At 53.8% G+C, this 25,929-nt stretch overlaps 1 protein-coding gene and 1 long non-coding RNA gene across 2 annotated transcripts; one reads left to right on the forward strand and one right to left on the reverse strand.

Annotated features, from left to right (window-relative positions):
- The first annotated feature begins 1,425 nt into the window (after positions 1-1,425).
- Positions 1,426-2,630, forward strand: LOC145542700 (uncharacterized). The gene is made up of 2 exons (XR_014080076.1): positions 1,426-1,490; positions 2,455-2,630. It is a non-coding gene; the product is annotated as an uncharacterized LOC145542700 (long non-coding RNA).
- Positions 2,631-12,983: 10,353 nt separating this feature from the next.
- Positions 12,984-24,555, reverse strand: IGFBP4 (insulin like growth factor binding protein 4). The gene is made up of 4 exons (XM_081582117.1): positions 24,036-24,555; positions 17,108-17,265; positions 16,215-16,349; positions 12,984-14,272 (listed from the first exon to the last, which is right to left on the reverse strand). Exons 1-4 carry the CDS (start codon positions 24,382-24,384, stop codon positions 14,138-14,140), a joined length of 777 nt encoding a protein of 258 aa, XP_081438243.1. The 5' UTR covers positions 24,385-24,555; the 3' UTR covers positions 12,984-14,137.
- Positions 24,556-25,929: the final 1,374 nt, after the last annotated feature.

A 25,929-nucleotide genomic window follows, 5' to 3' on the forward strand; every position in this document is an offset into this window, starting at 1 on the left:
AAACCTGATCAAAAAAGGGGACCTGGCTTGGCTGGTGGCAGCTGGTCTGAGAGACAACCACGTGTGCCACACCCCTCTCGCAGCCCCTGGCCATGGCAGGACAGCCTCCACCGGCTTCCACTTCAAAAACCTTCGCTTAAACTCTTCTGTGTCCTCCATGTGTCTGACATACCCATTTTCCTTCTTCCTGATCCCTTTCCTGCCACTGTGGTAGGAAAATAGGAGGCCTGGGCTCTCTTGTGCATGCCAGGGCCTGAGGTGAGCACGTGTGACATTCCTGCCAGCTTCCAGGATCTCACTTGGGCTCCCAAAGGGTGGGGAGAGGCAGGTGAAACATGGACAGCTCAAGAAAAGTCTGGAAGAGTCCTTGAATCCAGATGAGCCCCAAGCTACCAGCCCATCCCTGGAAACCTGGACAATGGCCCATCATTCATCCTGGTTCTGTCTCCAGTTCTGGGGTAATGCCCCACCCCCAGCCCTCTCCAGGCCTGCTGCAGCTACAGATTCAAGTGGGAGGGGCTGCAGGGGCACCCCTTTATTGCAGAGCCTCAGGAAGGGGAGAGCTGCTGGTTCTGCTCAGGCTATGTGACCCGTGGCAAAGGCTGCCTGGAGGAAGTGAAGAGACCTCCCAAAGCATTTGAACCACCCACCATTGAGGAGCCCCTACCGCCCCTCCCACTGCCCAGCTGCGGTTCCAGAAGGGCCTCCTCTCAGCCCCCTCCCTGGCCACGGACTGAGTCCACGGGAGGTAACGACCTCTACTGCATTTGTGTAGCTTATCTTTCCTCCAGGAAGATTTAAATAGAGCACTTGACTTTTGCTGATGGGCAGAGCTGCCAGCCCAGCAAGAGCAGAAGGGAGGAAGGACGACCACCAAGGCAGGAGTTGGGAAGGGAGGGGTCTTTATACCCATGGGAGGCTATCCAAGAGTTTTCTCTGCAGCAGGTTCCAAGCCTTGCAGTCTTGGGTCTTAAGCCTTCCCCAGTGTCATATTTCTCAGTGTTCCATCCCACCCCATCACTTTTTCCTTGTTCTCTCTACACACATACACCATCCCTCCTCTCTGACCCCTCCCAGTGTCTCTGTCCATCCTCACCTTTCTCCTCATCATACTGTCAGCAGAGAGTTCAGAGAGTCAGCAGGTTCCTATGCCAGACGCTCAGTGAGGCCAAACAAATCGAAACATTAAAGTTTGGAGCAAAGAAGGGATTTACTGCAGGGCCATGCAAGAAGATGAGTGCCTCATGCCCTAAAAAGCCCAGAGTGCTCTGAAGGGTCTCGGCAAAGCATTTTTAAAAGCTGGTTGAGGCAGGAGGGTCAGGGTATGTAATCAGTTCATGCACAAGTCTCTGATTGGCTGATGGTGAGGGAACAGGGTGATGTCACAAAGGTTAACTTTATCAGTCTTTAGGCTCCAGGACGTCTGGGGCTGTGTGCTCCTAGTCATCAAGTAGTTAACATCTTCTCTCTGGTGGGGGGCTCCCATATCTGTAAGCTTAGGAAGTGTACATCAAATACTGTTATCTAGGTACTTCAGAGAGGGCTAAAGCAGAGATTAGGGAAGAAGGCCTGTTCTGGAAAGGCCCCAGGGTCCCGCTCCATTTCAATACTTTCTCCACCCACCCACACCCAAACCTGTCCTCTCCCCCTTTACAGAAAAGCCTTCCCTCTTACTTTTGTCTCATTTAATCCCCACTTCCCTCTGTCCCACGTGGCTGGACCCACAGCAAAGCCCAGCTGCTGCTGGAGTTGATGGAAAGGGAGGATGGCAGCCCCACCCCCTGTGCCACTGACCTTTTCTCAAAACTCAGATTCCCAAGTCCCCTAACCCATGCCTCGACTCTGACTACTGAGCAAACTCCCCAGAGAGCTGAAACACCCTCAGCCCTGCCTCATCTGACCAGCTACCTCCCCCATACTCATCTCCGCCAGGAGGCTCAAGCAGCTCACCTCTGCTCTTTTATCTTCATCCTCAACCACCCTACTCCCACCCCATGACCTACCACCTCCTACCCCTGTCCTTAACTCTCATGCCATCCAATAGGCTGAGAGCTTAGAACCAGAGCAGGGCTTGGGGTGGGGGTGGCGGGTGCTAAAGGCCCCCCCAGCCTAGAAGTCAGTACCTTGAATTCATGCAGCAATGTCTCCTGGCTGCATGCTTTGCTCATGTGACCCAGGAAAGCAGATAAATATAACACTGTTATAATGGAGGTTGTAAGTGTCACACAAGGCTGGCAGGAAGAATACAAACAGGAAAGATAAACTTTCCCACTGGGGAGAAGGAAGGCAGTGTTACCAAGGTGGTAACAGTTGAGTTGGGTCTTCAAGGATAAGTAGTTTAACAGCGAAGAAGGGGGGAAACCTAACTTATGCTGCGGGGCGGGGGGTGGGGGGGTGTCTTATGTGCTAAGTGCAATGTGAAGCATGTTATATATGTTTAATCTCATTTTACAGATTAGAAAACTGAGGCTCAGAAGGTTAACTTGCCCACATACACCCAGGTAGTAAATGGCAGAGAAACAAGCTTCCAAACCTGTGCCCATTCCACTTACTGTGCACTCGCAGACAAGCAGATGGATGAATTTTGCATGAAGCACATAAGTATAAAAAGTACCATGTTTAATGAAGCACATAGGTATGAAAGTACCATGTTTAATGTGGCTAAAATATACAATACCTAAGGTAGTAGGTGAGAGAGGAAGCAAAGGAAAAAAGCAGGAGCCAGATCATTAAGAGTCTTGGGTGCTAAGATGAGAATGCCAAGGAATGGATACTTCTTGAATGAATGAATGAGGTTAGACTCAGGACCACTGTACAGCTGTGCAAATTGCATGATCCACAGCTGTACACAGCAGCCTGCTTGGACTTCATCCTGTAGGTAATGGGACGACATCAGGGGCTTTTCAGCCAGGGAGTAACTGACCAGATCTGTAGGAAAAGGAAAAAGGATCTGAGTGTTGGGCAGGAGTGCGCTGGGAAGAGGAAGCTGTGAAGACTTCGAGTTCAGGCCAGGAAAGGGAACGGGGCTGTCATTCCTGAGACAGGCTGGGACAGGCATCTACTTGATCTGGGCCTGGGGCCTGGGTTCTCTCTGAGCTTGAAAGGACCATGTGGGAAAGAGCAGGACTGTGGTGGGAGGGGAGGGCTTCCCCACGGTGTTAGTCTACTCAGACTATCATAAGAAAATACCATAGACTGGGTGGTTTGAACAAAAGACATTTACTCTCACACAGTTCTGGAGCCTGGAGGTGTGAGATCAGGGTTCCAGCATGGTCGGATTCTGGTGAGGGCTCTATTCTTGGCTTGCAGACAGCCACCTTCCCGCTGTGCGCACATATAGCCTTAGTGCCTTTTCCTCTTCTTATAAGACTACCAATCCTATCAGATTAGGAGCCCACCCTTTGGCTTCAGTTAATTTCCTCAATTACTTCCTAAGAGTCCTGTCTCCAAATACAGTCACATTGGGGTCAGGGCTTCAACTGTGGGGACATAATTCAATCCATAGCACCCATCCATACAGGTCCCTGCCTCAGCCATGTTCCCTGTCTGCATAATCCCCCCAGTCCTGGCCAGACTGGGGCTCTGAGAGCCCCCCCTTCTTCCTGAGTCTGTGACCCTGGAGCCAGCCAGGGGCTCGTTTTTGTAACTCCGTTTCCTGGAAGGCGTCTCAGCCTTCACCTCTCCCCAGTCGAGTGTTGCCAGGGAGCAAGTTGAACTTGGCTTGGAGCAGGCTGAGGAGACAGGGAGACCGCCAGGAGGAGGGAAGCAGAAAGAGAGAAAGAGGAGGGGGAAGGAAAGGGAGAATGACACTTACTCATTCATTCACTGAATCACCAAATACTGTGCTGAGTGCCTACAGGAGCCATGCAGAAATAGGGGACCCCAGGTTGACTAGGAGGTGGGGGGAGGCCTGCATATGCCCCAGGAGAGAGGTCCCCTCCTCCACAGCATTCAGATTGGACACCCCATGAATACTGAGATCGGATGTATCCTTTCTATAGTTCACCCCACTCCTACCTGCGCACAAATGCACACATGCCACTTCTCTCTTCTGCATCAAGAAATAGAAGCCTGGTGGTCAGGTAGATCTGGGTGGCAGGTCCCTTTTTCCACTAATTAGCTGCATGATTTAGGGCAAGTCAAAATCTCTGGGCATCGATCCCTGGTTTCCTCAATTGTAGTATCCCCCTCAAGATTGCCAGGAGAAATAACAACCTCAGATATGCAGATGATACCCCTCTAATGGCAGAAAGTGAAAGGAACTAGAGAGTTTCTTGATGGGGGTGAAAGAGGAGAAAGGAAAAGACGGTTTAAAATTCAACATTCAAAAACCTAAGATCATGGGATCCAGTCCCACCACTTCATGGCAAATAGAAGGGAGGGAAGTGGAAACAATGATAGATTTTATCTTCTTGGACTCCAAAATCACTGTGGACAGTGACTACAGCCATGAAATTAAAAGACGCTTGCTTGCATGAGACAAATGCTCAGGGCTGGGGCAATGGGATGACCCAGAGGGATGGGATGGGGAGGGAGGGGGGAGGGGGGTTCAGGATGCGGAACACATGTAAACCCATGGCTGATTCATGTCAATATATGGCAAAAACCACTACAATATTGTAAAGTAATTAGCCCCCAACTAAAATAAATAAATTTATTATTAAAAAAAAAATTCTAAAAAAAAAAAAAGACACTTGCACCTTTGAAGGAAAGCCATGACAAACTTAGCATATTAAAAAGCAGAGACATCACTTTGCCAACACAGGTCCATCTGTATAGTCAAAGCTATGGTTTTTCCAGTGAGGTGTGAGATGTTGGACCATAAAGAAGGCTGAGCACCAAAAAATTGTCACTTTCGAATGGTGGTGCTGGAGAAGACTCTTGCAAGTCCTTTGGGCTGCAACAAGATTAAACCAGTCAATCTGAAAGGAAATCAATCTTGAATATTCATTGGAAGGACTGAGGCTGAAGTTGAAGTTCCAATACTTTGGCCACCTGATGCAAAGAGCCGACTCATTGGAAAAGACCTGGATGCTAGGACAGATTGAGGGCAAGAAGAGAAGAGGGTGACTGAGGATGAGATGATTAGATGGCATCACCGACTCAACGGACATGAATTTGAGCAAACTCCAGGAGATAGTGAAGGACAGGGGAGCTGGGCGTGCTACAGTCCATGGGTTGCAAAGAGTCAGACATGCCTTAGAGACTGAACAACAAAATACCCCATTCACAAAATTAGAGACACACTGGACATGAATACACTTTGTAGCCTGTGAAGTACCAATGTCCTTTATGAGGAGGCTAACACTCCTATCAGCCTCTCGTTGAGCACCTAATATGTTCTAAGGACCAGGCTGCTGGAACAGGAGCTCCATGAAGAAAGAGACTCACTTGTTCACCATGATCCCCAGTACCTAAAATAGTGCCTGGCATACATCAGGCCTGCAATATTTGTTAGAAGCTTTGCTATGCGTCATCTCATTTAGTCTTGACAGTAACATTTATGAGTACCATTATGGACCCTCTTGATGGATACAGAACTGTGGATTAGGAGATAAAGTCCATCTCCCAGGGTCCAATGTAATAAATTCCCTCCTACAAGGGCTTCCCTCATAGCTCAGTTGGTAAAGAATCTGCCTGCAATGCAGGAGACCCAGGTTCAATTCCTGAGTCGGGAGGATCCACTGGAGAAGGAAATGGCAACCCACTCCAGGATTCTCGCCTGGAGAATCCCCAGGGACCGAGGAGCTTGGCAGGCTACACCCCATGGGGTCGCAAGAGTCAGACACGACTGACTAAACAACCAATATAATAAATGGCAGATTGTGATTTGAGCCCAAGCAATTTTGACTCATACCTGCAGTGATGATGAGAATGATGACATCTGGAGTTTATTGAACCAGAGGTCATCAAGTCCAATCCCTTGCCTCTACCTACATCAGGTCTCTGCCAAACCCCTCTTCTCCTCATTCCACCCCAGTCCCTGACCCATTCTGCTCAAGATGTTGCAAAAGTCACCTGTCCCTCTTCCGGCCTGAAAGGGGACATATTTCCCTGTAATCTTCCTCCCAGAATCTTCCACCAGGACCTCCTTCCTTCCTCCCTATTAGCCTTTCCCCTTTCTGGAGCCTGAAGTCTCGCCTGCCCCCACTGGAAGACGGTGTGAAAAGAACACTGCCCTGAGTTCTAATCTGTCAGCTACCAGTTCATTTGGGCCTTCAGGCGAGCAAGTCGTGGACCCATCTAGCCCTTGGTTTCCCATCTGTGTAATGGGTGAACTGGAGAAGAGCTGGAAGGCTGCTCCCAGCTCTGGTCTTCTTGGGAAGGGCCTTTCTCAGCCATCAGGCTGGAGCCATCCCCTCTCCTCTCACCCACATCCCCACACATAGCCCTCTCCCTTCACCCACACGCCCACATGTACCCCTCACTCTCCACCCACACCCTTCCCCCACCCATACCCCTCTCCCCACACCCACACACATACTCACACCTCTCTACCCCCAGCCACACACCTCAGCCCCCTACCCACACCTCCACATGTACCTCTCTCCCCCACAACCCACACCCCCAAGCCCACCCTTCTCCAGCCAGGAGATACTGCCTAGCTCTCCCTGAAGCTTCCTGTGTGGTCTTCCCCACTCCCTACCTCCCACCCTAGAACTTTGGGATCTCCCTCTTGGGAACCTCTGTTCTCTCCCATCTCCTAGCAGACCTTCCCTCCACTTTAGGTTGTGCTGACCTCTCTTCCTCTGCCAGTGCCCAGGGTCCCCTACAAGGCCACCATCAGCAGCGAACACAACTGGAGTCTGGCCCTTCCCCAGCCTGCAAGGCCAGCTCCCCTCCTTCCAGCCCCATGAAATTTCCCAAGCAGGGGTTTACAAGGTCTGTTTGCATTTTAAAAGCAACTTCCCCCACCCCACCCCACCCCTCAAAAAGAAAACTTTCCAAAACTTTTCAGGTCCATTTACATTCTAATATAAACCCGTCTGGGCCTGTTGCCTGCTCAGCCCTACATTCAAAATCTCTTTGGGGGAAGCTTTTTGCTTTTACCACAGCCCCTCCCTTAGGACTGGGCCCGCCCAGGGCTTTTATAAGTGGGGGTGATCACAGACCCTGGGAGCTAGAGTTCCGGGCTGCCCCAGCCTGACCCCCAACAAGGCTGGCGATCAGGCCAGGGTCACCGAACAGTCACATGTCACTTTGAATGAGAAGCCTTGAACTGAGGCTGAGAAGTGAAGTTGGGAAACAGTTCAGCCAAAAGCAATTGGACTTTTTTTTTCTTATGTTTTTGGGGGAAAAAACCCTCTATTGTCCGACTAACCTTCCATGATGCTGGAAAACTGAATTTGTTTCCTGAGCAGTCTGGTCTAATTTCCCCTGGGTGGGGACAAGGACGGGCTCCCCTCCCTGCTGCTTCAACTTAGAAGCTTCTGGGTCTGCTCAGAGACCAGGAGCCAGAAGGAAGACAGGGACCCTGAGCCCTGGACTTTCCAGACGGCAGCACTCAGTCTTTCCTCGGGAAGCTTCCAAACCCTGCTCTTTGGGGAAGCCTTTCCTGGATCTCAAGTTTCCTTGTCCTCAGTATCTTAGCACCCTGGGTTTGCTGGACTGCTGTCTTGGCCTGTCCCCCACCCACTGCAGCTCTGTGTCCCCAGCTCCCTGCCTCTGTCTCCAGGCTCTCAGGGCAAGTCCACAGAGGTACATCTGTAAAGCATTTGTGCTGGCCACCAGGCTGGCGGGGGGGCCATCTGCAGCCGGGTAGGGTAGTTGCCAGGCCTACAATGACGGGAACCGTGGGCCCCAGCCCTTCCCCCTCCCAACCCCCAGAGAAGGAACTTCACTGTCTATCAAGGCCAAGGAGGCCAAAGGTGAGGGGAATGACCTTGGGGCCACTCCAGGAGTCAGGGGACAGACATAGTTGGCCCCTATTTGGCCACCTGCAGCTGAGCCGAGCTTTGGGGGTGGGGATGGAGGTGGGGCTTCATAAGTTCTAGAATTGACCCACTAAGCCTCAGTGAGAGACTCGTCCTCAGCAGACCACCACCCCACCACCATCCCCTGTGAGTAACAGAAAAGTTCCAGGCCACTAGCCTGGAGAGGGGAGAGAAGGTGAAGGAGGAGAGAAAGAGGAGAGAGAGAGAAGGAGACACTAGCCTGTCTCCCAGTTCCAGTGAGAAGGACACTCCTCACCTCCCTGTCCCCTTCACCCATGCCTCCTCTCCCTCCTGGGGAAGGACACTGACTGAGTTAGTGGACCGCTGGGACAGGCCTCCGGCCACAGCAGACCCATCTGGTTCCAATCAGGCAAGTTGGTTCCCAGACCGTCGAGGGCACACAGGGGAGGGAGACCACAGCCTCACAACTGTGCACCCTGGCACCACCCCCCCCCCAAAACAGTGCAGCCCCACCTCACCTCCCAGAGGGGCCTCACACACAGCCACTGGAAGACTAGGTGAGGCAGGGATTAGGGGGCCTGGGCCTGCCTTTTCTTTTGTCTTTTTTAAAATACTTTTTAAAAAATTAATTATTTGACTGCATCGGGTCTTAGTTGTGGTGCGCAGGTTCAGAAGTAGCTGCACACAGCCTGTGGGGATCTCAGTTCCCCAACCAGGGATCAAAGCCGCGTCCTCTGCGTTGGAAGGCAGATTCTTAACCCCTGGATCACCAGGAAAGTTCCTGGACCTGCTTTTTCTTACCCGGTAGTCTAACCATACACCCCAAACCTCTACCCATAATTAGGTGATCAGACCACAGAGGAGAGAAGGGAGACTACAAGAAGAGGTTTGGAGGAAGGAGAAAGGGCTGCAAACACTGAGCAAGGGAGCCCTAGAAACCACCAGGTCCCAGCTGGATCTTATTACAAATGGAGACCAGAGGTCCTGAGAAGGAAGGCCAATAGAACCACTAACAGGACTTGGCTCTAAGCCCTATTCAGGCATTCTGCCCACTGATCCTCACAGGAACTCTATAGATAGGAGTCACCATCCCCATTTGACAGAGGGGAAAACTGAGGTGCACAGCAGTGGAACATCTTACCTGCCCAACCTCACCAGGTGGATCAGTGACCAAGTCTGTCTGAGCCACAGTCTGAGTACTAGGCTACCCTCCACAGAGCCAAGGCTGCCTTAGCAGCCCAAGTCCCAGAATCCCATTTTTCCTTCCCTTCTGTCTCCAGGCTTGGACCAAGTAAGAGCTCAGTTCTGGAGAAATCTGTCCCCCTGAACCAGGGCCTGCTCTGGCTTCTGGACCCTTAACCACCCAGCTCCAAGCTTTGTCTCCAGGCCCAGGATGAAAGAATAAAGCAGCCTCCCTGGTCATGGCTTGGTGCCAGAGTTCTCATACTGGCTCTGGATGACCCTGGCACCTGGGCCTCAACTTCCCTGTCAACAAAATGGACCCAGTTATCTGAAACTGGCTTGGACAGTAATACTGATTCTCCAGGCTCCATTCCTGTCATCCTGAACAAACAGAGAGGCTTCCCCTTGGCCTGGGTGGTCTTTAGACGATTCTGACCCCAATTTCAGAATTTAGAGCCGGCAAGGGGGCCAAGACAACGAGGGGACCCAGCCAGCCATCAAGCTGCTAATCTCCATCTCTCCCTGAGGGGACTTCACTGCTGCCTCCACTGAAAGCAATTTGTCATGCCCTGAATTAAGTGATTCCAACAAGGGTTTAATTTAAGTTTAATGGCTCTGTTTTTATGTGTAATTAAATACCACTGCATGGCAAAAATATGTTGTTTGCACTTTGGAGACTGTGTAAGGGTCCAGGAAGCCAATCCCACTGGGTTTCCACTCCCCGGCTCCACTGGCCTCTCCCCTCGCCTAGCTGGAACAGTTCAGGTCACGGAGAAGGGGGGTGGGGGCCTGGAGAAGGGAGGGGGATGGTGAGGGGAGAGGTGGTCCTGGTGGTGCCTGCTCACTCTATTAGAGTATGTTTCTAATTATCTACATCACCCCCACTTCTACTCCCTGACCTCAAGCCTCCCCAGCCTCTGAGACCTCAGACAAAAGGGGGACAGGTTACTCCACAGTGAGCATCTAATTAGACACCACGGTGGCTGGCGTGATGGCTGCTTCCCCGTGCATGAGTGTGTGTGTGTGTGTGTGTGTGTGTACGTGTGTCTGCGTGTGTGTATGTGTGCCTGCGTGCCTCGAAGTCTGCTCCATTGCCCCTCCTCCACTCATTGTTCCCTCCCCCCCTTGAACATGCTTTCTTCCCATTGACCCTTTCCCCCAACTCACAAAGCACCCCCATCCCTCTCCCTTCCCTAGAACAACGGCCGTATCCCAGCTGCCAGCCTGCCTCCCAGCTCATTCCAACCACATCATCTTGACTTTCTCTTCCGAGGTCAGAGGTCATATTGCCATAGGGATCTGGAATGCAGAGGGAGTTTCTCTGGCCAGGAATGTTTCAGGGTCATTTGCCACATAGCCATAACCACCGCCACCACCACCACCCCCGCCCAGGAAGGGGGGCCCCTGAGCTGGAGCCCCAAGTCTTGCATGCCTCATAACATTCCTGAAGTAACTTGAAGGTGGAATCTGGCCCAGAGGGCAAAAAGGTTGGGACAAGCAGTGTTTTCCTGGAAGGAGTTGAAGGAATGGCCATGTCTGGAACCTCAGAACCCTGATAAGAGAAGGAGCCAGGAGTCTTGGCGGGCTTTCCAGAGATTTCCCCACCTGAATCCAATACTGGAGTCAATCCACTTCTCCATTTTTTTTTGTTCTCTACTCCCACCTTGCCTTCCTGGCAATGCAAAACCCAGCCCCCAACCTACAGCCAGACGTCGGGTCTTGAATTCCACAAAGGAGCCAGGAGTGAAGTGAAAGTCACTCAGTCATGTCTCTTAGAGACCCCATGGACTGTAGCCTGCCAGGCTTCTCTGTACATGGACTTCTCGAGGCAAGAATACTGGAGTGGGTTGCCATGCCCTTCTCCAGGGGATCTTCCCCACCCTGGGATCAAACCCAGGTCTCCGGCATCATGGGCGGATTCTTTACCGTCTGAGCCACCAGGGAAGCCCAAGGAGCTAGGAAATGGAAACCAAATGCCTGATACCAATTGGCACCAACGGGCTTGCGGGTCCCTCACCCCTCTGCTCCAGACCACAGTGGGGGGAATGACATTTCTTAGGGAGGCAGGACAGAGAACTCAAGGACTTTGAAGTTATTCTAGGTATGGTGGCCCTACTGTGGTCCTCAGCATCCCCTCCTTCCCCACATCTGCCAGGATGTTGATGCTCCTGTGGCGACTAGACTGACTGAGCATTCAATGGGATTTGCAGGTCACGGTGGGAGGGCTTGGGTGCAAACAGACCAGCAGTTCCTCTCTGGAGCGGGGTTCTCCCCACTGTGACACTGCCCAGGGCAGTTCACTTCTTCTGGCCTGATGGTGGTAGAGGATGTTCACAGTGACACGCAGTTGCTTTTATTTCCTTCTTTTTTGACAACTAGCACCTGGCTCCCAGATCGCAGGGGCAGGAACCGGGGGTGGAGGTGGAGAATCTGTGAGCTGTGGGATTCCTGCTCCCAAAGTACACATCCTCTGTTCTCTGGAGCTAGACAGCGGCCCCCACCCACACCCCACCACCACAAGCCCTGCATTGATGACAACTGATGAGTGGGGGAGGGATGTACACACATACACTGTGAATTTCACTCTGTCTCTTGGCATCACACACATTCATACTGAGACTCACAGAGCCTGCACAGACACACCATACAAGTGTGCATCACGTCTATACACACAGTGCCTGGATACACACGTCCTGTAAAAGCCTACACTCTCACTCACACTTCGGCTATCACTTTGCCATATGCACACACATGCACGTGCACACACACACATTATAAATACACTTATATCACAAAGGTACATCCCCAGCCACACGTGCAGCCACCTCCCAAGCAGACCCAGCACTTTTCTAGGAGGCCCATTAAAGGAAAAGGACCTCTTACCTCCCACTCCAAGGACATAAGGGTAGAGCACTGGGAAGAGGGATTGGAGACAAGGGGGACTTTAAAGAGATGCCTTAGGGAAAGAGATACACTCCCTCCATTTGGCTTAGGGACCTAAAACTTCGCTGTCAGCCCACACTCGCCTCCTCCCCCTGTATGCCTTGGCCTCAGCCCCAGAAGTAGGGGGCTCTATGAAGAGCAGCCCCCTGGCTGAAGGAGCATTGCTTTGTTCTTCATCTCCTGCAGCCTGCGGTGCCTCGGGAAAACTAGATGGCTGTGGGATGCCGCCACCGAGGCAGAGCCAGAGAGATGAGGACCGCAGCCCCAGCCTCGAGATTCAGACGGCACAGGTGCCAGCGCATCGGGGCCAGTGAAATAGGGAAGCTTGGGAGCGCCACAAGAGATCAAATCCACGTACACACACATACTCCACAGAAGTGAGGGGTGAGAAGCACTGGGAGATGACCAGGAATCCGGTGGTACCACGTGGACACACATTCTAGGGCTGGCACTGAGAGCCCACAGCCCGGTGAGCCCAGGACAGTGAGATTAAAGATAACCAACCACACTCCCAACCCCTCAGAATCAAACCTCAGTGCAGCCCCCAGTCAAGAATCCAGGCAGTCAGAGGTGTGGAATGAATTGGAGAGCTTATCCCCTTTCCCCAGCTTCAGGGCAGTCCCTCCCCCCACTAAATTGATAAATCAAATCCAGACACAAACCCGATCTGCCTGACGCCCTAGAAAATGCCCCCGCTTCACTCACCAGCTGATCTCAGAAATAGCTTTGGCCCAGCAAGGCTGTCCCTGCTCGCTCCCTCCCCTCCAAAGCCATTATTGACCCACCAGGAGTCTGTACACAGACAGCACAGACTTTGGGGACAGAGCGGCCTCCCAGGAAGAGGCTGCAGGGAAATGGAGGGTGATCTGGCTGACCCTTTGCAGTCCTTTTACCATCTAAGACAGCTCTCCCATCCCTAGTAATTCCCTGTCTCTTAGTTGTAAATAAATCAACCAAACACCATTGTCTAGGGTTTTTTTGGTTTTGTTCTGTTTTGTTAAAAAAAAAAAAAAAGACAAGACATCATGGCCAACTGGTAGGTTCATAAGTCTCTGTCCATCCAGTCAAGCCAGAAAATGCCCAGGGGTAGGGAAATATAGGGGAGGAAAATCCAGGGAAGGCGATGTGGGGAGGGAGGCAGAGCCACAGACAGTGAGCCACTGAAGGATGGCGTCATCCTGTGACTTCCTGTCTGTGACCACAAACGGAGGAGGAAGGAGGACCCCAGATAAGTCCCTCACCTCCCAGCATGCCGATCCCCTTCTCCATCAGGCACATACATTCTTTCCTCCTACTCTGATTGCTCAGAGATGGGCCCCACCTCCCCAGCCCTCTGCAGGGCTTCCTCTGACCTCTTCCCTTCCCCAGAGCAGGGTCTCAGTTGCCAGGCAATCAAGCCAAGGTGGGCTCGCCCCTGAAGGTCCTTCCCCCTGGAAGGACCTGTGGAGCAGTAAAGGGGAGCCTGGCAGGCTTCAGTTTGGGGACTGGGTCTCAGTGGGTCTCCTGCTACCCCTCACCTTCCCTATGGTAGGGACTAGACCGTCTGCCTAGACTGAGGGGAGGGACAATGGTCAAGGTACATGTCTACTTTCCTCCCCGATTATGGAACTGGGACTCCACCTTCTGACTAGACTGAGGGGAGGGACAATGGTCAAGGTACATGTCTACTTTCCTCCCCTGATTATGGAACTGGGACTTCTCTTCTCCGACAGACTTGGGCTCACCTTGCAGAAGGTGGCCCCACATATCTACATCAGAGGGAGTCAAGATGAGTCCCCAGGGCTTCAAACTAGAGCTGGCATGTAGTATGTGGTCAAGAAGTGTTTATAGATGGCTGAAGGGCTGAATGGATGAATGAATCCAGGATCAATTTGGAAACATACCAGGGCTCTCTTGGGCTCTCTAAGCCCGTAGAGGACACCCCTAGGCTTCAGCTCACCCCAAGCTCACACCCCTGCTCATCAACACACACGCACACCCTTACACACAAACACACCCCGAGGGAAACTTCTGGGCCAGAGGCAAAGCCAGGACTCAGACCTAGGCTCCAGGTCAGCTCTGCAGCCTCCAGGGGAGGGGGCAGCAGGGGGCACTGAGCCCCCTGCCTGCTGAGAGGCTCACTCTCGGAAGCTGTCAGCCAACTGGTGGCAGTCCAGCTCCCCCTTCGGCTCCAAGCCCCCTGGAAGCTTCACTCCCGTCTTCCGGTCCACACACCAGCACTTGCCGCGCTGCCCGTCCAGGGCCGGGTGGCACTGCCAAGACAAGGGTGTGAGAAGTCAGGTTCCCAGGCGGCCACCCCCGATCCCAGCCAGCCCCCAGATAAGACAGTGGTTCCCAACTGGTCTCTGAGGGTGGGGGCTCTCTTGGGCATGAGTTCTCTGAGCTCACTGGAGTGGAGTGAAGGTGGCCAAGAAGGAAAGGCCCAAAGAGTCTGGGAAAGCAGAGCCCTGAGGAAGTTCTGTAGACCCCCCAGGAAGGGAAGACGGGATCCACAGAGTTGAAAGGTACAGCTGGATGTGAAAGGCTAGGGTTCAGTTTGAAGTTTTTAGTTTGGGTTCTGATTTTGTTTTAGCTTGAGTTCTGACTGTGCTGAGACTTTGAGAATAGGATAATGGTTAAGATTGTGATTATCCGCATTGAAGTTAGGGTAGCATTAGTATAAGAGTTGCGGTCGAATTGGGAATTATGACTACAGCTTGAGTGGGGTGAGGCTGAGAGCCCAGGTCAGAAATGGAATTGGGACAGAGATAGAGGTCAAGGTCAGAACAAATAAAGCAGTTGGGCTAAAGTTTGGGTTGGGATTGGACGGGGGAGGAGGGACGACAGGGGGTAAAGGTGTATTTTAGAGTCAGGATTAGAGTTGAAGTGAAGGTTGTCTCAAGGGTCAGAACTGGCCAGATGATAAAGGGTTAAACGGCAGAATTTTCAGCGCATAAAAATGAGAAGGAAACACACAGAAATATATAACACAAAGAGTGAGCCCTAATGTAAACTATGGACTCTGGTTAATAACTAATAATCAGTTTTAGTTCCCTGGCAGTCCAGTGGTTAGGAGTTGGCACGTTCACTGCCAGGGGCCCAGATTCAATCCTAGGTCAGCAAACTAAGATCCCATAAGCCATGTGGCTTGGCCAAAAAAAAAAAAAGAAAAAGTGAAATAAGGATAAAATTGGTATTGGGACAAAGGCTGGAGATAGGTTTGGCACTGATTTGGGGGCAAGGGACCTTTCTGGTTCTCCACCGTTGCACACCACCTCATAACCTCCTCATGTCATCCTAGGGTGTGCAGACTCGGGGGAAGCCTTTCTCCTCCTAGCTAGGCCTCTTCTGGCCCAATGGCGGTCCACTTTGTGGATTCGCCTGTAGAGCATGAAGTGGGGGAATGTGTGTGCCCATGCCCACAAGGGCAGAAGGAGATCCAGGCCTCATCCAGCATGAGGCCACCCAGTGCCCTGCCCAGATATGCCAGCATCCCAGGTGAGCCCAACTGACAGGCCAGAGATGGAGCTGGAGCAGGTCCGCCTCACTGACCATCCCAGCTTCCTGGGGGGCTTGTCAGAGGAACCCATGTTCCAAGAGTGTGAGGAGGCCTAGAGGTTTCTACATCCCTGTCTCCTCTCCCTCTCCTGCCCTCTCCTTCCTCTGCTCTACCCGAAGTGCCTGTTCCCAGCTGTCAGGTCTGCCTTCCCCCCAGTTTGGCTGACCCCCAGGTCCTTTGGTGACTCAGCTCGGGGGAAGGGGCAGGTTGAGTTTTCTCCTCAACTCATCAAGATCTAGCCCCTCCATTCCCAGATGACACCTCAGACATCCAGGGACAAAGGAAAACTACTCACAGGAATGGAGGTGGAGAGGGGGAGGGGTGGGGAGGCAGAGGCTGACAGGGGTGCTAGGTCTGCCTCACAGATGGCGGCTACAGAGGCCATGGAAATAGCCCTGCATGGGGAGGCAGGATGACTGGCCTGCCTTTAACTTGCTCCATGACTCCGGGCTGCCCTCTGCCCTTCCCTGGGCCTCAGTCTCCTCATCTGAGGGGGAATAGGCAAAATGAACTAAGGTCCTGAGTCTGGGGGTGGGGTGGTTTGCTGAGGGTCTAAGGGGTGAGGTTGGGGCTGGGGAGCCTCCCCCTTCCTGCGACGGCCATCCCAGGCATCCCAGAGCTGAGGCCGGGCCGAGCCGGCGGAGACAGAGACGTACCTGCTTGGGGTGGAAGTTGCCGTTGCGGTCGCAGTTGGGGATGGGAATGATGTAAAGGTCTTCGTGGGTGCGGCTCTGTGAGGCGGCCAGCCGCTCCAGCGCCCGATGCAGTTCACTCTGGCAGGAGCCCTGGGGCTGGAGGAGGGGGAAGATGAAACTGTTTAGCAGGAGCGGAAGAGGCAGGGGGACCAGGGCTGAGGGTCAAATCAGGACTGCAGGCTCTGAAAGGAAGGTTCAGGCCTGGAGGCTGAGCGGGCCTCCAGTGAGATGAAAGGAAGGGCTCGGGTTCAGGGGACCCTGGCGGGCAGGACAGAGGGACATTGAGGAGAGGATCTCGAGCCAAAAAGCTTCTAAAAAGGAGGGGTATGATGTGAAGGGAACTAGTGGGGAAAGGAAATCTATGGAGAAGGACAGGAAGGGGATGATGTCTAAACAAGATGGAAGGATGAAATCATATAATTAACAACTTGTAAGACCCAGGCACGGATCCATCAGAACCACCCATGAGAGAGGACATTAGCCAAACCCTGGATCAAGGTCCCAAGGGTCCCTATTATGGCCAGCCTGAACTCTCGAGTTACTAAGAAGCTCTGGGGTGGGGAATCCAGGGGAAGAGCCAAGCAACATCAGGGGGCTTGGGGCAACTGCCATTCACCCACCAGTGTGGAAGTGTCTCAGTATTTAACAGTAACTTCACCTGTCCCTAATGTCTAGAACTGCTGAGCTGGAAAGGAATTTCAACAGGAGTGAGGATTTTTCTGGGTCCTGATACAAGGTGCACATAGCAGACAGCCAAAGAAAGCTTGCTGAAGGGACACTGCCCGGATCTGATGGTGGTGGTGATGGTGGTGGTGTGTGCCTATGCACGTGCACATTTGATCAGCGGTCCTTACCACAGGCCGGGCTTCCTCTCGGGGCGCCCCGATGACTTTCATCTTGCCCCCACTGGTGCTCCGGTCTCGAATTTTGGCTAAGTGCTTCTGCAGGCACTTGCGGTCGTGGGCGCTGCAGGGGCTGAAGCTGTTGTTGGGGTGGTCGCCCTCGTCCTTGTCTGCAGTCAGGCCAAGACGGAGAGAGGTCAGTGCTTATAAAGGGCAAGACAGCAGAGCAACCCGACTTCCCATCTGCATTCTCCTCCTTGGGGAGCCTCCAGCCTGGTGCCAGAAGAACCAAGGGAAGAGCAGGGGGTCGGGGGGTGGGAAGAAATGAAAGCAGCACCCCAGTTTTCTCCCCGCTCCCCTGGATCTTCTCGGGAGAATATTCCTCTTGGAGTCCTTGATTTTTCCTTCACTCCACCCAGTCCAGTCCTCAGATGAGTCACAAGCTGCAGCCACCCAAACAGCAGGAGGGTCCCCTGGGCCTTGCAGGGAGGTCTGAGGCAGGTCGAAGGCCCCACATTCATGGCCCCCTTCCATTCAGCTCTCCCTACCATCCCCCTTCTCCGTCTGCTCTTTCTTCCTGTCTCTTTTCCTACTCCTTTCAGCGTCTGGCTGAGCCAGCCAGGGGATCCCCAGGGCTGTCAGCTCTGCTGACCCTCTTCCAAATGGCCAGAATCAAAGTTTCCATGAGTGATGAGAAACATAGCCCAAATGCTCTCTCCACTGACTGGACAGGAGAAGTGGGAGTGGGTGTGTGTGCTTGCATGTGAAAAGTGTGTGTGTGTGTGTGTGTGTGGAGAGATACTGTGTGGCCCCCAGGACCAAAAGAACACTCTTGCACATTCCTGCAGCCCCCTACCCCACCACTCCAAAGTCTCCCATCCTTAGATTTCAGACCTCATCCGAAGTACATATCTGCTGCCCAGAGCCAGGGCACTGGGGATCTGGAGATGGGGGTGGGCTGGACCACCACACTCTCCCTGGGATCTCTTAAAGGCTCTATCTGAACTCAAGAAAAAAAACCCATCCAGAAGTCCCAGAACTGTAACCTCTGCTCCTCCATCCTGGCAGCCAAAGCCAGAACGCAGAGCTGAGCTGGAGGAAGAGGTCTAAAGATCTCTCTGCACATTAGAGCCACCTCTGAAATGCTCAGGCTTGGCAGCTTGCTGCCGGCCTGAGTGCAAAGCCCCTGCCAGCATTCCAGATGTTGGCAGCCGGACAGAAGGTTACATCTGGTTTGCGTCAGGATTTTTCTTTTTTTTTTTTCCTGAGGAGTTAGCAGGTTCCTCCACGCATGGCAGCAGTCCCAGAGCTGCCTTGGGGTCAAATTGTATTTTTCTGCTGAGCCAAAGTTAGTTGAGGGGGTTAGTTCTCTTCTTATTCTCCTAGTTCTGGGGGGGTGGGGGTAAAGCACATAGATAAAGAGAAGCCAGACAAGGAGGAATCTAGACCCCCAGAAAGTCTGTGTCAAGATTCCACACCAAAGGTTATTTATAAAGTTGAGTCACCAAGGATGGGAAAAGGTTTTGTCACGGGTGCAGTGCGGGCTTAGAGAAAAGAACCAGAGGGAAGGAATAAATGGAGCAGAGAGATATAATCCTTCCTTCTGCGTATTTAACATCTCAAGAAGGACAGTCTGTTGGGGACTTCTGTCCCAAAAGATGACAACAAATTTCCAAAGGTCAACCAAGGAGAAGCCTTGAAGACAAAGACCAACAAAGACCTCCCAGCCAGTGTGGGCAGCAGAAGAAGGGGCTGGTCAATTTCAGAAGACCAGGATTGTGCAAAGGGGCCCATAAGAAGTCAGACCCCAAGCCCTCAGCCAGGAACCAGAGAGAACATCTGAGATCCAGGCTTCTCCCTAAAGACCCTCCCAAGGAACATTCTGGCCAAGAAGGCCCAGGCTGGCCAGTGACCCCCACACACACACCACTCTCATCTTGCACAAAGCCACAAGACTTGTGGGTGGACTCACAGCTTTGCGGGGGTTTAGGCTGGAGCTGGTGATTGGAAAGAAAGGAAATAGCAGACTGAAAAAAATTGAAGCCAAATCTTGGAACCACAAGGGCTAAGCTGAGCTGGGAACAAAGGGGTCACCGCTCTACCTGGAAAGGCTGGAAGAATCCCAGGGGCTCATTTGCTACAACCCATGAGTACCTCAATCGCCCCCTTTGACCTAGAGACGTTTCACTGTCTTTCCTTTGAGTTTGCTTTCTTTTCATGACCATAAAAGAAAGCACGGTTGTGCAGTGACACTTAGGCCTCTTGATAAGTGGCCAGATGTTCTTTAGGTTCCCTAGGAAGAGTTTTTCTAATGCATGGGGCTGCCTCAGGAGGTAGAGAGCTCCCTGTCCTGGAGGTGGGGCGAGTCAGGGTGGCAGAGGCCTCAAGGACCCAGAAAGATCTGCAGTAGAGGTCTGACTGCTTTCCAACATTGTGTTCCATGAGTCGAAGTTCACACAGACACTCAGGGGATTATTAAAGGATATTTGGAATGTTTATCCCCTAACTTAAGAAGTACCATTAAGGAGGACAACTGGGTCCTCTCACTGAACACTGGGGCTGTGTGGGACGAAGGGTGAGCTTGGAACATAGATCTTGTTTCGTGTTGGCAGGCCCCCATCACATGGCAGGGAGGGGGAGGTTATCTGGAGAACGCTGAGCAGGCTGCCTGCCTGGCCTCCCCCTCCTTGATTCCCCACCGCCCAGCATGCTTAGCCATTTAGAGTAGAACCCAGCAGACGGGGAGAGTGGCTCCATACTGCCTCTCGCAGGGACATGGGTACAGAGTATGTCCCTATCTGCCAGCACAGACAGAGGCTGGGATTCAAGGATCACAAACACACACAAACAATCACGTGTCCAGACACACACTGGTCCACACGTGCACACCCACATGCATCCTGGTGCCCTGACCCTGCCCTGGGCAGAGCACACTGACTATCCTGGCTGTTGACTTTACACTTAATCTGTAACTTTTCATTGTCCAGCCTTGTTTCACTGGCAGACTGAGGCCCCACCCCAGGATCCACCCCAGGCACTAGGTTTGGGAGGGCGAAGTTCATAGCCTTGAGTCTCTTAAAAAAAAAAAAAAAGTTCATCTTCCCATCTCTACAACCTGCTAAACGCTTGCTACTTACTTCCCTGCTCACCCAGGAGGTCCAGCCACATCGTGCTGCTCACCTAGGTGGTGCTTCTGGAAAAACCATGATCCTGATGGGTTTCCCTCTTAGCAGGAGCCAGAGTCAGACCTTCCCCCCCTCACTTCCCCAGCAAAGGTCAGACTCCCTACATCTGAAAGGTCTGTTTGGGAGGTGGGGCTTCCCAGGTGGGCCGGGTCACCTCCTCCGGTCCTGCTGGAGTAGGCCAATGACTTCCCATCACAGGGGAAACGTGGTCTCTGCCCCAGCCACAGAGGAAGGGCAGGCACCCAGGAAAAGAAGAGGCTCCACAGCTTTGGCACCAGTGGCTGCAAAGTTCATGGTCAAAGATAGAGGATTTCCTCTTTCTGGCTGCCCAATTTCATCCCCATGATTTCTCCTCCACTCCAGCCCACACCCTGCTCAAGATGCCCAGGGTGAGGCTCCGAGGTAGGTGGGCCCAGCCACCTAGACATGAGCTGGAGGGTCACCCACCTGCCCTGCAAGAAAGGCCTGGACTCTCACTGGAGAAGCCAAGATCCCCATGCCAGGTACCAGGCCTTTCTCTGAGGTGTGGTTCAAGTGGGGCACCCCCCTCACCCTTGTGCCATGGCTGCTGGCCTCAAAACATCAGAGAAGGACAGCTGGCCCCTCCACCCTACCCCTTCCACTCCTCTGCATGTCCCTCAGCTTTGCTCACTTGCCCCATTGTCCTCTAAAGCCCTAGCATCATGGGAGAAGCTAAGCTTCAACTTAAATCCATTTGGCTTCCTGTTCATCACCAAGCTCTCATGGCTCCAACATTGAGCTCTTACTCCATGCCAGATGCCCCAAACCCACAAGGTGGGTCCTGTTGTCCCCCCTTTTACACATGAGGAAATGAAGCAGAATGGCTGGAGGAAAGGAGAAGAACATACCTCTGCAGCTCCTATGTCTTAAAATGGAAAGGCTCCTGATACCCAAAGCACCAATAATTCTGACTTTGCCAAAACTGAAGAAAAAATGTTAAGCAGCCATGCTCCTCCTTCCCCCCTCCCCCAAGGCACAGAATTTCTGGGAAGGCCCTGTTCCCATGACGTGACTGGATTCCCAGTATTGAAGTAGGGGGGACAGTATTTGCTGTGTCAACTAAAAATTAACCCAGCCTGCATGTTCCCTAACGCTGTCCCAGAGGGACCCAGGGCACAGCTTCAGATCACCCCAGTCCAAATGCTGATCTTCCCACCATTCCCTCCCCCAGATTTCATGAGTCAAGGGTCAGTATACTGAATCAGGATCGTGAATTTCTGAGGCAGGTGTCCCCACTCTGCCCTCACCTCTGGTGGCCTGGCTCAAAAAGCTGGGACAGGGAGGGGGTCATGGCACAGGGTGGAGGCAGGGGAGCATGGAGAGGGATGTGGGGAGACCTGCCCCCCAGAGCAAAGAGTCAGCCTCTGGACCACAGCAGACCAAGGGAGGAGGCTGCCCTCCCCCAGTCACCTGCTGAAGCTGAACCCCAAGAGGAAAAGGCAGGAAGAAGAGTTCAGCTGATACCTCTGCCAAAACCCAGGCAAGAAAGCCCAAGCCTTGGGACATAACAGGGACAGTGGCCTATTGACAGGAGGATAGCAGGGAGAGGGACCAAGCTCTGGCCTCCAGATCTCACCACACACCCTGCAGGGCTGCCACACAACACTAGGGGGCGCCTTTCACATGGTACGGTTGGCCTGGGCTGGGGCAGGGATACTTCTGGGATGACTGGGAGGTAAGAGGTCAAGGACACAGCTTACTGAGTGGCGACCTAGTTTTCCCAGGGTCCCCTCAGCTCCCCTTTCCCTCTCCTGATTTCTGCCTGCCCTGCAAGGATAGAGGCCAAGGCAAGGAGGGGAGGAGGAAACGGGTTTAGAGACCCAGGCCCTATAATCTAAAGAGGACCTATGGCTGGCTGTCGAGGCTGGTGTACATGATGTCCACAGGGCACTCACAAACTTCACGCCATGCATCCCCAAATCTCCTAGGGGAATAGTTTTCTGCACTACGGGGTGGGCTGTTCCTACTTAGCCAGGGAAGAAGGGGCTGAGGGCTCTTCTCTTCTGCCTCAGGTTCAAGTTGGTGAGAGAGGAGGAGCCCACCAGCCACCCTAATCTGAGGCCAGACACCCACTGGTGGGTGGAAGATGAAGATGCAAAGGGAAAGTGGACCTGTTGTACCCAGAGAGCCCAAGGGCTCAGCCCTCACTCCCAGTCTGGTCTGGTACCGGAACCCCTCCTCCCCACTGGCACTGGCATCTGTACCCCAGGAGCAGCGACTTACACCCCAAGGCTCCCCCACACTGCTTCCCAGATGTGCTGGGTGCCAGGCTGGCATTTCTCCTAGAATGTTTTCTGCTGACCTATCTCTCGCTGCCCAGGAGCAGGAAGAGCAGAGAGGCCCAAGGCCCAGACCCCTGGGTCCACCTCCTTCCTGTTTTCCCTGCATCCTGCTCTCCTCTGGCTAACAAGCTGCAGAGGATTGAGGAAGTGGAGCGGCCTGGGACCCAGGGCAGGAAGCTTGGGGCCGCAGTCCCAGCATCCGGACTGCAACAATGGAAGCTTCAAGCACCAGGAAAAGAGACAGACACTGACAGAGGCACCGGGAGAGCAAAACAGAGTCAGAGAGGGAACAAGAAACAGAGGTGGAGGGAGAGAAAGGCAGACAGAGTTTCCAAAAGTAACAGAGAAAGACAGGAACAGAGACAGAGAGAGAAACGGTGACAGAGACAAGAGAAAGGGCAACTGAAAGAGACTGAAATGAAAGTGAGCAAAGCAGAGCAACAAAAACAGGAAAAGGAATAAGATAAGGAGAAAGAAGCTGATAACGGACAGGAGATGGTGATGAAAGGAGAATTTGAGAATCTTGTTAGTGAAACTAGAGGTTGAGAGACGCAGCAGGAAAGAACAAAAGAATAAGAGGAAGAAGGAGAGAGACTGAGAAAGGTTATTGGAAGAAACTGAAAGTGTCACCGAGATACAGAAAAAGAGAAAGTGTAAAATTGAGGGCCTTCTAAACCTCTCTCTCTCCCCACTCCCCCACCCCCGACCTTCCATCCCTGCTCCCTATCCCGTTAGGTTTCTGCAGCTCCGGGCTGGGAACCAAGACTTGCTTCTCTTCTGCCACCTCAGATGGCACCTGCCAGGAGCAAGGAGCAGGGTGCCTGTGTACCAGGGCAGGAGGAGGTTCCCAGGCCTGGCAGAGAGACCCTTGTCTTCCCAATACCTCTCAAGAAGCTAGGTGAGCTGGCCTGGGGAAGGGCCACTCTGATGCCCCCTCACCACCAAAACCTCTCTAATTTGCATGTCCCACTCCATCCCACCTCAATGTCAAAAGTCCAAGCCCTGGGTTCTCAGACTCCTGGGGCTTCACCTGAATCCAGAGTGAGAGAAGGTCACTGGATCAGGAACAGAAAGTCTCCAGGCCACCGTCCCCATCCCCCAGGTATCTGGCCCCTCACTTGCAGGCTGTGGCTGCCGGCTGGACCAGATCACTTAACTTTTCACCCTTACACCAGCAGCCAGGACTACCACTGAGACTCTCTTCCCAAACAGGTACCCTTCAGATGGAGGAATAGCACAGAGTCCTCCGTGATGGTGGCAACAGGCTGCCAGGGACTTGATAGCAGTTTCCTTGGCTGATCCTGTCCCATGCCAGTCGGGCCCTGCCACATACCTGTCTTCTGCTCAACTCACAGCGGATATTCAAGAGCCCTCTGGGCCAACCCGAATGGGAAAGGGGCTTCTGGGAGGGCAGGACCCCAGGGAGGGCATGCAAGGGCAGGGGCACCTTACCAGAGGGCTGCAGGCTTTCCTGGATGACCTCGATCTCTGCCAGCTCCATGCACACGCCTTGTCCGTGCACCAGCGTGTGTAGGGGCTTCTCCACGCCCCGGGGCGGGTAACAGCGCAGGCCGGAGCCGCAGCGGGGGGTGTACACCCCACAGGGCATCCCCTTGCCCAGGGCGCAAGTGGCGCAACAGCCGCAGCCCGGCTCTCGCACCAGCTCCTCGCAGCCCACGGGGGGGCGGCAGCGCGCCAGCTTCTCCTCGGAGCAGGGCGGGCAGTGGATGGCTTCGTCGCCCAGGCTCGGCCCGGGCCCGGCGGCCAGCAGCAGCGCGGCCACGAGGCAGAGGGACAGCATGACCGGACGGGGAAGGCTGGCAGCGGGGAACACACAGGGGCAAGCGCCCGGCGCGCCTGGAGGACCCAACCCGGAGGACGCGGGGACACGCGGTGGCCCCCGCTGGCGGACAAGGACGGAGCCGAGGAAGTTAGCAAGCTGGCCGGAGGGGAGAGAGCCTGGCCGCCGAGGCGCTGCGCCGCATCCTCGGCCCGGCCCAGGCAGCGGGCGGTGAGGGGGCAGGGGGCTGAGCGGCTGCCCGGGACCGGCTCCCCCGGACTTTATACGGGCCCCTGGCCACACCCCCAGCGCCGTCCCAGTGGTGGGGGAGGGGCGGGGGAGAGGGAGACGGAGAGGCGGCTGTTAGGGGGAGGGGGCGCTGTCCTAAGTCGCCGCCGCCGCTACAACATCTGAAAGTCCTTTTCTGCCGCAGGAGGAAGCGGCGCAGTTTGGAAGCCACGGCAGGGGCCGAGAGCGCTTCCGAACTGGGCCCCGGGGGGCAGCGAAGGGCGAGGAAAAGCGAAGGCGCTGCTCCTCGGTTCCCCCACCCCCGACCTTGGAGGATTCCCCCAGGGACCCCTGAGATGGCCCGCGGTCCCCCATGCTGAGAGCGCGGCGACCTCCTGGCCCCAACTCCCGGCTCAGAGATTCAGTCTCCCTGGCGGGAGAGTCCTTTCCACCCCACTCCAGGGCTTCGCGTCTCAGCCGCTGGAGACCTGGTCTGGGGAGGAGGGGAAAGGGGGCCCAGAAGGGTCTGATGGCCCTAAGAAGTTAATAGGCTCTCTCCTCCTCATTTGCCCCTTCCAACCTGCTCCCGCTCCCAGCCTCCCTGGGGGCTCATTGGAGGCCCTGTCCCCTCTGGCTTACCCAGGATGAAATCAACAGAACTCCCACCCGGAGAGGGAGGTGCCCATATGCTTGCTCCTTCCTGGATGTTTGCTTCTACTGCCCAGACCCATCCCCAGAGGGAAATTGGCTGAGAAGATTGCCACTCTCAAAGGCAAATTGTGCATTGCACAACTCCAGGGGGCACCATTTCTCCTGTAGTCGTTGTAGACTTGTATAGCTGTTGTGATCGTCTTCCAGCAGATGGCACTCAATGGTTTTGAGAACGGGGGGTGCCTTTTCTAATTCACCCAACGGTACTATTTGGGCTAGTGTCAGGGTTGGCTAGGGCCTCTGTGAGATCCTGTTGGTGCCTGTATGCTCCTTGCCTCAATCTGGCAGGGGTTAGGAGGGGCTCTAGAGTAGCATTTGGAGCAGGGACTCCTCTCCTAGATGGTCTCTCAGGTCCTCCTTCCCCATCCTCCCCCAAAGTTTCTGCTATCCTGGACCCGATTTCAGGGTAAGGGCTCCTGTCCAGGCATAATTGGTGACCCGCTGCGGATTCTTCTGGCTTGGCCTAGAAAGCTGCAGGGTAGCCAAGCTGAAGTGCAGATCAGAGACTCTCTTCCTGCTTCCTCCTCCAGGACAGAGATCCTTCAGTCTCACAGGGATTGGGCCATCTTCTACCTTCTGCAAGTGCAGACTGTCCAGGTGAGAGGAGGGAGGCAGAGGGGCTAGAAG

This window comes from Giraffa tippelskirchi, chromosome 3 (assembly GCF_054371585.1).
Source record: "Giraffa tippelskirchi isolate mGirTip1 chromosome 3, T2T-mGirTip1v1.2.pri, whole genome shotgun sequence".
In the NCBI taxonomy this organism is placed as follows: Eukaryota; Metazoa; Chordata; class Mammalia; order Artiodactyla; family Giraffidae; genus Giraffa; species Giraffa tippelskirchi.